This window comes from Malania oleifera, chromosome 12 (assembly GCF_029873635.1).
Source record: "Malania oleifera isolate guangnan ecotype guangnan chromosome 12, ASM2987363v1, whole genome shotgun sequence".
Lineage (NCBI taxonomy): Eukaryota > Viridiplantae > Streptophyta > Magnoliopsida > Santalales > Ximeniaceae > Malania > Malania oleifera.
This window is the reverse complement of record NC_080428.1, coordinates 42,374,150-42,388,204: the sequence shown is the minus strand read 5'-3', so window position 1 is coordinate 42,388,204 and position 14,055 is coordinate 42,374,150. Positions and strand designations below refer to the sequence as shown.

At 36.0% G+C, this 14,055-nt stretch overlaps 1 protein-coding gene across 1 annotated transcript; it reads right to left on the bottom strand.

Annotated features, from left to right (window-relative positions):
- Positions 1-345: 345 nt before the first annotated feature.
- Positions 346-12,978, bottom strand: LOC131143896 (ABC transporter B family member 9-like). The gene is made up of 12 exons (XM_058092256.1): positions 12,769-12,978; positions 7,553-7,607; positions 5,534-5,709; positions 4,767-4,988; positions 4,432-4,670; positions 3,693-4,218; positions 3,329-3,602; positions 2,585-3,248; positions 2,009-2,237; positions 1,664-1,930; positions 1,250-1,513; positions 346-1,017 (listed from the first exon to the last, which is right to left on the bottom strand). Exons 1-12 carry the CDS (start codon positions 12,976-12,978, stop codon positions 346-348), a joined length of 3,798 nt encoding a protein of 1,265 aa, XP_057948239.1.
- Between the last annotated feature and the right edge of the window lie 1,077 nt (positions 12,979-14,055).

Sequence of the window (14,055 nt, the reverse complement as noted above, 5' to 3'; positions counted from 1 at the left end):
TCAGGAAAGGTTGCATAACCTTGGTTGAATGGTTATGATTTTATGCTATTATATTATGTTTGAATACATGGGCAAGGAGTGAGCTCATTTTTTTTTTTCACAGAATGTCATGACCACGTACTAATGAGTAGTTTTTCTATACATCTTGTCCCATTGTTCTGAGTTCATGTTAAATTCAGTTTGTGTTTCCCTTTTATCTCTCTCTTCTATTCTCATACTAGAGTATTTATACTTTGCACACATTAGTGCATCAATAAAGCCGACATTCTGCAATGTCTCTACATGAATTTGCAACTCCAACTGCATGAAAGAAATAGGCTGTCTATACTTCCTTTCATGTGAAAGCTAAAACCTACAAACTTTGAGTTCCTTTTTATGTGAACTCATGTGAAGTGCTGCAAGAGAAGCATAAGCCCCATCAGGTATCTTTAACAGAGCTTCATGTCTTCCCCTCTCTGCAATCGCACCATTCTTCACAACTGCAATTGTATCAGCTTCTTTAATTGTGGTAAGGCGGTGGGTGACAACAACAGTTGTTCTGTTCACTATCACTCTGTCTAATGCATCTTGTACCACACGTTCTGACTCAGAATCAAGTGCACTTGTTGCCTCATCAAGTAGTAGGATTTTTGGGTCCTGAAGTATTGCCCTTGCGATGGCTAGCCGTTGCTTCTGCCCGCCAGAGAGTTGCATCCCTCGTTCCCCGGCGGTGGTGTCGTAGCCCTGAGGCAATCCTGATATGAAGTTGTGTGCATTTGCTGTCTTTGCTGCTGCAATGATCTCTTCTTCGGTTGCAGATCCTTGTTTTCCATAGGCTATGTTGGCACGGATTGTATCATTGAAGAGTATGGGTTCTTGGCTGACTAAACCCATTTGTTGCCTAAGCCATCTTAGATTGAGCACTCGGATGTCAACTCCATCCAGCAAAACACAACCAGAATCAGGATTGTAGAACCTCTCTATTAGGCTAATTACTGTTGATTTTCCACTGCCACTCTCCCCAACAAGTGCAACAGTCTGCAAATAAATTTTCAGAGAAAGCAAACGTTGGGGGGGGGGGGGGGGGGGGGTTGAGGGGGTCTGATATTAGACTACAAAGTGCAACAAAGGTTAACGGAGGTAAGATCATTAAGCCTTATTTTACTTTTTCTTTGAACACAAGTTCTTTACTAAATAGGTGCAGCTTTTACAGTGTGTGATATTGGAATTGACAGTTGATCTACTGCATAAAAATTAGTTTCTTGAATACCTTTGCTGCGGGGATGCTCAAACATAAATCTCTAAAAATTTGGACATCAGGTCGTGTTTGATATTTGAAGTTGACATTTTGGAACTCAATGTCGCCTTTTATGGTCGCTAGTGTTGTGCCCTCGCTGCTGCTAGAATCAATGTTTGGCTTACTATCAAGAAGTTCAAATATGGAAGCAGCTGAGTCCTTAGCTTTGGCATAGTCTGGAACCATTGCAGTGGTTTTGGAAATCCCAATTGCAGATATTGTCAGAGCCAAGTAAACCTGCAGACAACCTATTAGAACTTGTTGTAGCACCCCAGATCTCTAATTCCATAGCAGCAACCCTCTATCATCAAATGGTTTATAGTAGAACAAGAAATCTTGGATTCTTGAGTTGGGGTTAGGGTAGAAGAAATAAAGTGCTCAATTTACCTTGAAAACTTCTCCAAATGATGCTTTACCACGTTCCACAAGAATAGCTCCAATGTAAAAGCAAAATGCATTTGTGCAGTAGAGTGCAAAGAAAGAGAAGCCAAATCCTGCACCGCTTACTAGTCCTTTCCAGATCCCATGTTTCATGGAGACTTTGCATTTCCTTTGATATAAATCTATCATCTTATTTTCAGCACAAAATGATGCAATAGTTCTAATGCTGCTGACAGAATCATTTGCAATTTGACTTGCTTCTTCGTACATTACCTACAAAGAATTCAAATATTCTTAGTTTACTGATCAAATGTCACTTCATATAGTGCAAGATCTGGGTGTTGGACCAACCTTGGCATCTGCACTGAACCCCTTCATAAATTTCACCTGGAAGTATCCTTGCAAACCCACCAAGGGCAAGACACCAAGAATTATCAATGCTAATATCCTGTTGGCTGTGAATGCTATGACAAACCCTGCAACAAGGGTTGCTATGTCCTGGACAATTAGTGCCAAAGCATCACCCACAAGACTCCGCACAATTGAAGCATCGGTTGATAACCTTGCACCAACTGCACCACTGAAATAAGCAACAAATTATAGAGTAAGAGTCATGGTTTTTGCTGAGGTTTGATATATGGTGTTGCTTCACAACCTAACAGGTCATGTTTTAAGTGAAGTGATGATCAGCATGGTATTAGAGCTATGGTTTCCAGGAGGCCCTGATTTTTAGTCTTATTGCCTATGCTTATTGTATGGTTAAACATTGTTTTATTCCCTGTGATGGGTGTTATTCATTTTTAGTTTATATTTGCGGTGTCAAGGCTTAATTACATTGCTGGCCTATAAATCAAACAGTTCAATTTTTTAGGTGAAGTGGTGATCTAACAGTGTTTGAGCATGTAAGAATTACATTTGGCTACGGACCTTGAATTTTCAGGTTTATCAAACCAGCTAATTTCTTGGTGAACCACCTTCTTGAATGACATGGAGCGAATTCGTTGTATCAGTTTGCCACCGGCAACTCCAAAGCAGTAATGCTGCAGTGGAACGACAGCTATAGTAACAATGCCCAAAACCACATAAATTAGTGCCCAAAACTTGGAATCTTTTTGTAACTCATGAGGAGGTTCATAGAAAATTTTAATGGTTGTTGAAACTAGGAGTCCAAAAATGGGGAAGATTGCACCGCGAATAGTTGCAGCAAGAGATCCAAGCAGCAAAATTGGCACCTCAGGCTTGTTTAGGTAAGCCAGTCGTCTAATGGAGACCTTGTGAGGATTCTTATTGTCCATTTGTGTACTTTCTTGGATCTCATCCCCCACTATCTCAGCCTCATGGATACCAATAGTATCTGGAACACCAAAGTTAAGAGTGAAGTAACGCAGGCCACCAGACGACCCTCTGCTTATGGATCTCATAGACAGTCTCTGGCTCCCAAACTCGCTTATAGTTTTTTCTATATCAGAACTTGCATTTGTTTCATCTGTGCTGATTGTTTGACCATCTTCAGTTTGACCTTTTCCTTCTTGCAGTTGAATGAGCTTGGAGTAAGCCCCTTTTGGATCTTTGATCAACTCGGCATGAGTTCCTACAGTTAAATTGAAAAGAAGTTTGGTGAACTGCTGAATAAGTCCAAAATTTTCTTTAAAGTACCATGTTTGATACTACCTTGCTCTACAATTTTGCCGCTATGAACAACTGCTATAAGTTTTGCATTTCTGATAGTTGTCAAGCGATGAGCAACAACAAGAGTTGTCCGATTATACATAACTTTTAGCAGTGCATCTCGGACTACGCGTTCGGACTTGGCATCTAGTGCGCTTGTTGCTTCATCAAGCAGGAGGATTCTTGGGTTCTTCAAAATGGCTCTTGCAATTGCAATTCTTTGCTTTTGTCCTCCAGATAGTTGAGTTCCTCGCTCACCTACCAATGTGTCAAACCCCTGATATCCACCCGAATAGAAAAAAGAAAATAGATTAGACAAAATGCATTGTAAATATTAGAGGAAACCTAAACCTTTTTATTGAAGTACCTTGGGTAGCTTGTCAATAAATCTTGCTGCATTAGCAAGCTCAGTTGCTATTCTGACCTCCTTATCAGTCGCATTTTCCATCCCATATAAGATGTTCTCTTTTATGGTGGTTGCAAACAGAATGGGTTCCTGACTAACTAGCCCAATCTTCTCCCTTATCCATCTGAGTTGAAAGTTCCTCAAATTTACACCATCTATAAGTACCTCACCAGAATCTGGATCATAGAATCTCTCCAGTAGGTTGATGACTGTTGACTTTCCGCTTCCGCTCTGCCCAACTAAGGCTGCTGTGGTACCACTTGGGACATGCAGTGATAAACCGGAAAATATCTGCATATCTGGTCGTGTTGGATATTTAAAGTGCACATCTTTGAGTTCAATCTCACCTTTGATGTCCTCTAATACCAATCCGCTTGTTTCATAGGCATCAATTTGTGGTATCCTTTTGATGGTCTCAAACATCTTGTATGCTGCAGCTTGCCCTGCTGCAAATGCATTTAAACTTGGAGACGTTTGGCTCAGTGACCTAGCCGAAAAGAACATAAATGTCTTAGAGAGGCCTTGGTGAGTCCCAACTACACATCCATATGTTGGACATGGTGACATTTGATGGGAATGAACTCTAGTCCTAACCGGTGGTGATATAGACGTTGTATCTAATTGGCAAAATAATTGACATAGTAGCCTACTTAAAACAACAAAAACATAATCACGCTTTTCAATTCAGTTTCACACTTACGTTCCACTAGTCATGATTGACATTATGATGTTGATGACTTGTCCGCCATTGTAACCTTTTTCAATGATCAGTTTGGATCCATACCATACAGCGAGCCCATAACTGCTGAAACTAATGGATAAAACCACGCCAAGCCCGACCCCTGAGGCTGCTCCCTGCCAAACTGTAGAGGCATGGGCAATTCCCAACTTGCTATTATAGTTTTCTGTTGCTTGGTTCTCTCCTATGAAGGATGCAACCTTGATATTCATCCATAGAGTATTTAGAAAGTCAGCATTTTAAGAGTAGTTTCAACATGTATGTTTGGAGCAATAGTTAAAACAAGCATGGCATACCGTTCTAATGGCTCCAATTGTCTGCTGTACAACATTTCCAGCTTCTGCATAGGCTGCTTGTCCACGGATTGACATTTTTGACATAATCTTTGCCATGAGTCCACCAGCAACAATAAAAACCGGAAGACATGAAAGCAAAACTAGGGAGAGAAGCCATCCCCTTGCGAAAGCAATCACAAAACCTCCAAAAAAAGTTGATAGAGGCTGGATGAACTTCCCAACCTGTCAAAAACAATTTATTAGGTACATACTATTTCTTTATTTTGGACTTGAAGTGTGTATTCTAGCTATCTGTTGGGTTATCCCACATCGGTTATGGAAGGGGCTGATGGTCTGTTATTAAGTGTGAGGGAAAACCTCACTCCTAGAGTTACTTTTGGGGTTAAGAAGACCCTAAACCACCCAACACTGGTATCAAGGCCTTGGTTAAACATTCTCTCTTGTATGCCTTGCTGGGGGAGATCCCGATATGTGAGGGGGAGATTGTTGGGTTATCCCACATCGGTTGTGGAAGGGGCTGGTGGTCAGTTATTAAGTATAAGGGAAAACCTCACTCCTTGACCTAGCTTTTGGGGTTGAGAAGTCCCTAGACCACCCAACACTATCTACTCAGGTGATGGGATTATGGCTGAATGAGAAAAAGAAATCTTCAAAAAGGACTGTAGCACAACAAGCTTTGTCAAGGTATTTTGTTTGGCTTGCAACTTATGACCTGGTCATGGCAACGTTGTGTTGCATTGTAATTCAAAGGATAGAATAAAGTATACCTTTTCACCCATGGCATCTTGAATGAGAACAGTGTCCCCAGCCATCCTCTCAATGATTTCTCCCGTTGTTGTTTCAGTGTCGAAGAATGTAATGTCCTGTCTTAATATTGTTCTGAAGTATAACTCTCGAATTCTTGTTGCTTGTCTCTCTCCTGTCACCATCCAGCATGAAACCTCTGCATGCATGATGCATAAGTATTGTTTAGTATTGTTGGCCTTCTAGCCTGGAGATCCTAGTCAACGTGCCAACCTTGAACCTAAACATGGTTTCTAGTGAAGTTAGTGTTGGTTCTCTCTTTATGTTCTATTTGGTTTATCAGATCGAAATGAAATGGAATGAAGCCAGTCTTTATAATTTTACAATTTTATTGTATAAAAACATTCATTCCGTTGTACTCCTCATGATCCATTCTGTTTCAACATATCAAAGATTAGGTTACTTTCAAGTAGAATTATGCCCAAGCCTTTATATGATATCTTTGGAACTTGAAGAACGTTAGGAGAAGTAAAGGGAAATATGAAGGAATAAACTTTTTTGCATGTGGTTGTATGGAAAGTGAGAAGGAAAATAAAAAATATACCAAATGAATGTACATATTATTAATATTTGATGTTCTTCTTAGTTTTTAATTATATTAGAATTACTTTTACTAGTATTTGGTACAAAGACAAAATATAATGAAAAATAAGTTTTCTTCCTATTTTCCTTTCCTTTCCTTTCCTTTCACCCATCAAAATTCCTGATCCAAACAGCGCCTTAGGATGGAATGTTTTTCTTACCTAGAATAATAAATAAGGTACATGTCTTACGAAAATATTTTGGTTTGGTTTATATTATTTTAACGTATCATAGCGTCATAATTTATTTTCAATGCCATAACAATTTATTGCTGTGAAAATCATACTAATGAATGAAAAATAATATATTACAAGGTATACTACAATATTATTCATTTGATAAATATAATAGCATAAAACACACAATAATGATGTATGTTATAATATTATCCACTGTGATAATAATAAAAATAATACTTTCTAATCTTTTGATCACATAAATTGACGGTAAATAATTCATATAACTGACTTCATCTAGTGGGACTTAAGACTTGATTTTGTCGTTCTTCTAATTTTTGATTAGAATTATCATGAATGTCTTTAATTATGGTAGTGTTTGGGAGTACAAATTTAGAACTTTAGATTTGGATTTGAGTGAATTTGGATAAATTTCAATATAATTTTACATGATATTTTATTCAAATCCAATACAACTTCAGATCCAAAACTTCTCCAAACATAGGGTATATTTTATCTAAATTTACATAATTTTATATGTAAGGTCTGAATTGCTTGTTTTCAAACACAGGGTAAGTATGGGCAAGTGATGTCTTATTGAGACGTCTGATTTGAAATTGTAATACTTTGGGTAAGTGACATTTTGATTTAAATATTGTCGTTTAGTTAAAAGCTTTTAGACTTGTGGACTTGCATAACGCTCGTCAAAAGCGTGCAATTGTTTTTCTGGTTGATTGAAAGCTCATATTAGATTAGAGTTGCCTAATGAGAGGTAGCTTATTATTTATCTCATATTACATTTTATTTTTTTAGAGTTCGAAATCAATATTGTCAGCATAAATGCTGTGTTTGGAAGTTTAGATTTCAGGCCTTGGATTTAAATTTGTATGCGATTACATCTTATTCAAATCCGATACAATTCCAACTTTAAGGTCTCTCGCGAAGTGATTATAAGTTTGGTGTGCAGAATGGTAGAATTGGAGGAGCATTTATGGAATCATATATATCCCTTGAAATGTCAAATTTGGTTTACTCATTCTGGGAAAGCATTGAGTTGTTTATGGAATGAAATAGTGCCAAAATAAAATGAAAGTTTATGAGAGAACAATTTATAGAAGAGCCATTGTATTCGTTCTAACCAAACAGAATTGAAATAGGCATCGGAGGGAAATTCCCATTTCTTACATACCAAACAGACCTTAAAAGGAGTGTTTTTGTGCTTACGCAAGAAAGAAGCAATGCCGGAGCCGATAGCCAAGTACACGAACCTTAGGCATATCTGTAAAAACACAAACAACATGCTCTATGAAATCAACAAAATGACACTAATTTTATTTATTTTTAATATATATATATATATATATATTTTTTTTTTTTTCATATGATGAAATATTTCAGAATAAATTATGTAAAATATAAGTAAATTATGATAGAGGGTTTATTTCGTATTATTTTTTTTATTTTTATTTGTCAGACAAGTTTTTATATAGATCAGGATAAATTTGTTATTTAAAATGTTTTGGCTCATAACATTATCGAGTTTTGCTTATTTTTATTTATCCAACACGTTTTCGTATATATTAGGATAAGCTTGCAGTTTAAAATTTTTGGCTCATAAGATTATTGAGTTAACTTTTTTGTTGAGCTTTAATGTATGACATAAATAGAAAAAAGAAAAAAAAAATCAAAGCTATAAAAAAGATGAGCATATTTTTGAAAAACTTCACCTAATGATTTAAAAAAAATAAAATAAAATTATGTGTTCGTACGATAAAGGGTATATTTAAGTTCTTAATAAAGAACAAATTCGGTAATCATAATAAATAGTTTCGGTTTGAGTGTTCTGATAGTCGACGAAAAGCAAGCACCGTCGTAATAGGGTATGACTCATAATAAAAAAAACAAAAAGGCTTAACCCATATTTGGCTCTAACTTAATTAATGGCATGTGCAATGACATTAAGGTGTGTTTGTTTGATTGTTTTACTGTTTTATATATATTACTGTTATATGTATTTATAAAATACAAGGGCCCGTGCGAACAATATTTTTTATTTTTTACTTTTTAATTTTTCAAAAATTATAAAAATTTTAACTTATTTTTAAATTTTCAATGTTAATATTAAAATAATAAAAATAAAATATTTATTAAATGTGCAAAACAACTTTTCATTTTTTTTTTTTACTTCTAAATTTCAAAATCATTATAAAAAAACTTCTTAATCTTTCAAAAATTATATAAGCTAGCATACAAGATTAATGATTTTAGGATTTAAATTTGGATTTGCGTTTTGATTTGTTAGAAACTCAACAACAAATCAAAGTTTGAGATTCAAATTTCATGTTCAAATATGTAAAATAAGAGTTAGGAATATAGAAAATAATAAAAAAGATGGTTTCCAAATTTTCTATATAAAATTTTAAAATTAGAAACAAGGTGATATATTTGTAATTATTTAAAAAATTAGAAATAGAAAATAAAATTATCTTCACAAGTATATAGTGCAAAAAATAATATTCTTTTTCATTTATTTCATACAAATATTTTAACAATGAAAAATTAACCAACTTTTTTATGCAACTTTGAAAAATAAAAATTATTTTCCGCAACTAGACGGGCCCTAAAATTCTCAATTCTAAAATAATCAAGCGCTCGTTTAGTTGTGGAAAATAATATTTATTTTCTATTTTAGTTTTCCTAAGCTATCTTTTATTTTTTATAACATTTATGTGAAATAAATGAGTAACAATGGATAGTTTTGACAAATTTGCTTGTAATAATTATTTTTGTTTTATTTTTAAAATTTCAAATAATTATAAAAAAATATTACTTTTTTTTTAAATTTTAATTTTATATGGAAAAGTTAAAAAATATTTTTTTATTTATATTTTTCGTAATTTCTAATTTTTATTGTGTACATGTACTAGAGCATGAAATTCAGATCTAAAATTTAATTATATGACTTAGAAATAGAGTTTTTTCTAAATTCACACAAATTTAAATTCAATTCTTAAAATTCATGATTCTATTTTTTACCTTATATAAAATTTAAAAAATTAAAATATAGTCGTCTTTTTGTGATTATTTTGAAATTTAAAAATAAAAAAAAATATTTTATACATTGGACAAGCTCTTTATTTTCTATCCTTTTAATACAAATATTTTTAAAAATAATCCCTGGGTCCTGATGGCTTCTTAGCTTGTTTCTTCAAGAAGGCTTGGGATATTATTGGGAATGAGTTTTCTTTAGCTATTAAAGAGTTCTTTGAGTCTGGTAAGCTGTTAAAACAGATCAACCATACAGTTATTGCCTTGATCCCAAAATCAAAGCATGCTGACACTGTCCAAGATTTTAGACCTATATCATGCTGTAATATGATATAATATAAAGTGATAGCTAAGGTGATTGATGGAAGAATTAAACCATGCCTTGAGGATATTGTAAGCCCTGCACAATCTACTTAGTGCAGGAAATTGTAAGGAAATATGCAAGGAAGAGAGTCTCACCTAGATGCATGTTAAAGATTGATCTCAAGAAAGCATATGATTCTATGTCTTGGAAATTCATAAAAGAGATGCTGGAGCAGTTGAAATTTCCAGGGATTATGGTTAAGTGGATAATGCAATGTGTGTCCACTCCTACTTTCTCCTTATCTGTCAATGGAGGCTACCATGGTTTCTTTGAGGGGAGGAAAGACTTAAGGCAAGGTGACCCTATATCCCCTTTACTGTTTGTGATTGGAATGGAGTACCTTTCTAGACTTCTTAAAGGTCTGGAAAGTAATACAAGCTACAGATTCCACCCCAAATGTGAAATGCTAAAAGCTGTCACACCTTACTTTTTCTGATGATCTAATATTATTCTCTAGGGGGGACTAAAACTCAGTTAAGCAGCTACTGGGATGCCTTGAAAATTTTTGAAATGCTCGGGATTAACAACTAATAACCTGAAGTCAAACTTTCTGTATGCTGGAATCAAAGTAGTAGAGCTGGAACAGATTAGATGTTTAACAGAGTTTTAGGAGGGGAACTTTCCTTTCAGGTATTTGGGAATTCCACTAGCAACTTCTAGACTTAATAAAATGCATTATGCCCCTCTAATCAACAGGATCTCTGAACTTCTCAGTGGTTGGCCGAATCACACAATCTCATATGCAGGCAAACTGGAACTTATAAATTTTGTTATCCATGGGGTAGAGTGCTTTTGGTTGGCTATCTTTCCTATTCCTAAATCTGTTATTGACCATGTAATAAGGCTGTGTAGATCTTTTCTTTGGGGAGGGAAGAAGAAGCTCCCAGTTGCTTGGAAGGAAATCTGTCTTCCTAAACATGAAGGAGGACTGGGAATTTTTGATTTAAATGCATGGAACAAAGTCTTACTTACTCAGACTTTATGGAATATTCAAAGCAAAAAGGATTCACTATGGTCGAAATGAATACATCAAGTCTACATAAGAGATGTAAATCTGTGGGGGGCACCCTCCAAGCATGAAGACTCTCCTCTTTTCAAAATGATGGAGCTAAAGAATCATTTCATACAGAGCTGTGGAAACTATAGGGAAGCCGAGAAATTGTTAAATACATGGGTGGTAGAGGGTCAACTGTCTACAAAGTAGGCTTATAATTACTGGAGAAATAAAGGGAGTCCGGTGCACTGGTTTAAGGAGGTATGAAAATGTGGAAGTATCCCCAAACATGCATTTACTCTATGGATAAGAATTAGGGCTGGCAAAACGGGTCATAACCCGTCGGGTCACCTGGACCCACTTATTTAAAACGGGTTTGGGTTTAAAGAAGTCGACCCGTTTAATAATTGGGCGGGTCACGGGTTGACCCGTTTATAACCGGGTTCAACCGGGTTTGGGCGGGTCACCCGCCGGGTGACCCGTTAATTTGGCTCCTTTATATCATATATATCACTCACTGTCCACCGACTCCAACCCTAACCAAAAATCCCAGAGCCTTCGGCCTTCTGCGCTTCACTCTCCTCTGGTTCTTCTCGGCCTTCGCCTTTTGGTGCTTCAGCTTCGCTCTCCTCTGGCTCTCAGCCTCTCGGCTCTCACTCTCTCAGCCTCTCTCACTCTCTCAACCTCCCATCTCGGTCCTCTCCTCTCGGTTCTAGGCTTCTAGCAGCCCAGCCATCGCCGTCACCCACACTGCACAACATCGTCGTCACCTACGCCACACGCCGTTGCCGTTGCCCACACCGCATGTCGTCACTGTCACCTATGCCGCACACCGTCACCCACGCCGCACGCTGTCTGCCTGAGTGCCTATACAGCCTTTCCCCCTCTCTCTCACGATCTCGACTCTCCCTCTCACTCTCAGATTGGCGTGACAGCATCAACAGTCACTCTCCCTCCCTCGGTTCTCTCAGTCAATCAGACCCCGATCTGCATCTTTCTTTTCCCATTTCATCTTTTTTTTTTTTTTTTAAGATTCAATAAATAAAATAAGTATTTTTAAAAATAAAAAATAAATTTAAAAAATTAAAATATATAATTATTTATTAAACGGCTGACCCGTGACCCGCCCGTTTATTAAATGGGCGGGTTAGGGTTGAGATGTGTGTGACCCATTTAATGTTAACCTGTTTATGACCCGGCCCGTTTATGACCCGGCCCGTTGACAACCCGCCCAAACCCGATCCGCCCGCCCGTTTTGCCAGGCCTAATAAGAATTAAGGGGAAGCTAATGACAAATGATAGAATCCTAGCAGAAGGAGTGAACTTGCAGTGTGTGCTCTGCAATTCAGAAATTGAAACCAATGAACACTTGTTCTTTAAATGTAAATTTACAAAGGAAGTGTGGAACCAAATTAGAGAATGGTTGGGTATTACAAGAACTATGTCTACTCTAAAAGCTGCCCTAAAGTGGCTTCATAAGGAGGCCAAAGGTACCGGGATGCATGCAGTTGGGAAGAAAATATGCTTGGCAGCCACGGTCTACTTCATATGGCACACCCGGAATAGATGCAAGTTTGAAGGAAAAAAGATTTCTCACTTGGAACTACTTGAAATGTACACATTTAGAGTAGTTTATGATAAATTTAACATGTATAATGTTTAAATTGCTCTCAGTATTATGCTATTTGTTTGGAACTTTTGTTGCCTTGTAAGGAAGACCTTGTGACTTAGATTTCACTATAGTGACTTGGATAGGGACTTGTATTTGTTCCCTTAATCCTGGGTATGCCCAGTGTACTCTATATATAATATTTTGATCAATACATTTGCTTTTACTGATAAAAAGAAAAGACAAAAAGGATAAATTTTTTACCACTGAAGTGAAAACCAAGTATATAAGTGAGTCCCCCTCCATGTATTTTTATGGTGATACGATTTCCGAAATGTCTAATAAATTCCTTTTATAAATGAGAGAAGATCGACCCCCTGACAATTTGGGAAAAAGAAGAAGAAGACATCGTTAACGATGAGTACCTTAGAAACTTGATGGATAAGTTGGGAAGGCTGTGGCTGTGAGGCTCCGAAGGATTCAATGAGCTGTCCGAAAATGAGGGTCATGAGAGGCTGCGCCAAACCATTAGCGACGGCGCTAATGCTTCCTACCGCCATTAATGCTACGTCCAGCCCGTCGGCGAACCTGAAAAGCTTGTAAAATGGCACCCTCTGAGGTTCATCTTCTCCCATTACTTAATTACTTTCTGTCTACCTCTCTCTCTCTCTCTCTCTCTCTCTCTCTCTCTAGTTCAAGATGATCCTACACACAGACATGCATGCAAAGTGCCTAAAAATGTACTGCGTTATCAAGGCAAAATATATGTGTATATATATATATATATATATATATATACACACACAAGTAAAAGAAGATAACAGTGTTTTCAAACGGTCCACATTAACAAATATAAAATCAATTAATATATATTTAACTATATGTGCCTTTATTAATGAATAATGCAGTTGGTTGTAGAATATTAGATGAAAGTGGTATGGAAATGAAATCATGATTGTATTGATTATTTTGTCAAAAAAATTCGTATATATATATATATACACAAATGGTCAAATGTTTTACCATTGTTTCACATAAAAAAAGACCATAAAAAGAAAAGTTGCGTGTAGTTCTTAATTAACTTTACGTCCTCAAAATTTTATTGACTAAATGTTTAGGAAGAAAAGATATAGACCCTAGAAATTGGCTCAAAATAAATTCACCGTCTTAGCTGTTCAAAATATTTTGTAATCAATCTCACTCGTCTTTAAAGTCCTATATTTAGGATTTCCCTCTTGATAGTATGCATCCCTGTACTTTTTTTAATTCCCCCCCCCCCCCCCCCAAAGTTTTGACTTGACTTCAACTTCTTGAAAGAAAAAAATGCTAATGAGGTTTGCGATGATTGATATCGTGTGATAGGAAAACACAATTATACTAATCTCATGTAGAATACGAGAATATATTATGCATTGAATCATCTGTTGAAAATTATGTTTATACTGTCGACATTGCATGCAAAGATTCATATAATAATTATGATATATCTTGTGATGAATCATGTGCTAAATTGATAAATGAAAGCACGTTTTCGTATGAAAAACTAGAAAATGCTTTATCGAAAATGCATAAGCTTCTAGTTAGGATGAATAAACAAAAAACACTTTTGAAAAATAAGAACACGCCTAGAATATAATAGTATTTTCACAATATAATCGGTATATGATTATGCTTCTTAGTAAAGCAGATATGTACCATATGTAATCAATCAC

What these genes read in the sequence shown, in the direction of transcription:
- LOC131143896 (XM_058092256.1), bottom strand. Translation starts at nt 12,978, where the DNA reads ATGGGAGAAGATGAACCTCAGAGGGTGCCATTTTACAAGCTTTTCAGG. An exon ending in CGGCAAAATTGTAGAGCAAG is followed by an intron (nt 3,249 to 3,328) that starts GTAGTATCAAAC and finishes ATTTAACTGTAG; the next exon opens with GAACTCATGCCGAGTTGATC. An exon ending in TGAGCATCCCCGCAGCAAAG is followed by an intron (nt 1,018 to 1,249) that starts GTATTCAAGAAA and finishes ATTTATTTGCAG; the next exon opens with ACTGTTGCACTTGTTGGGGA.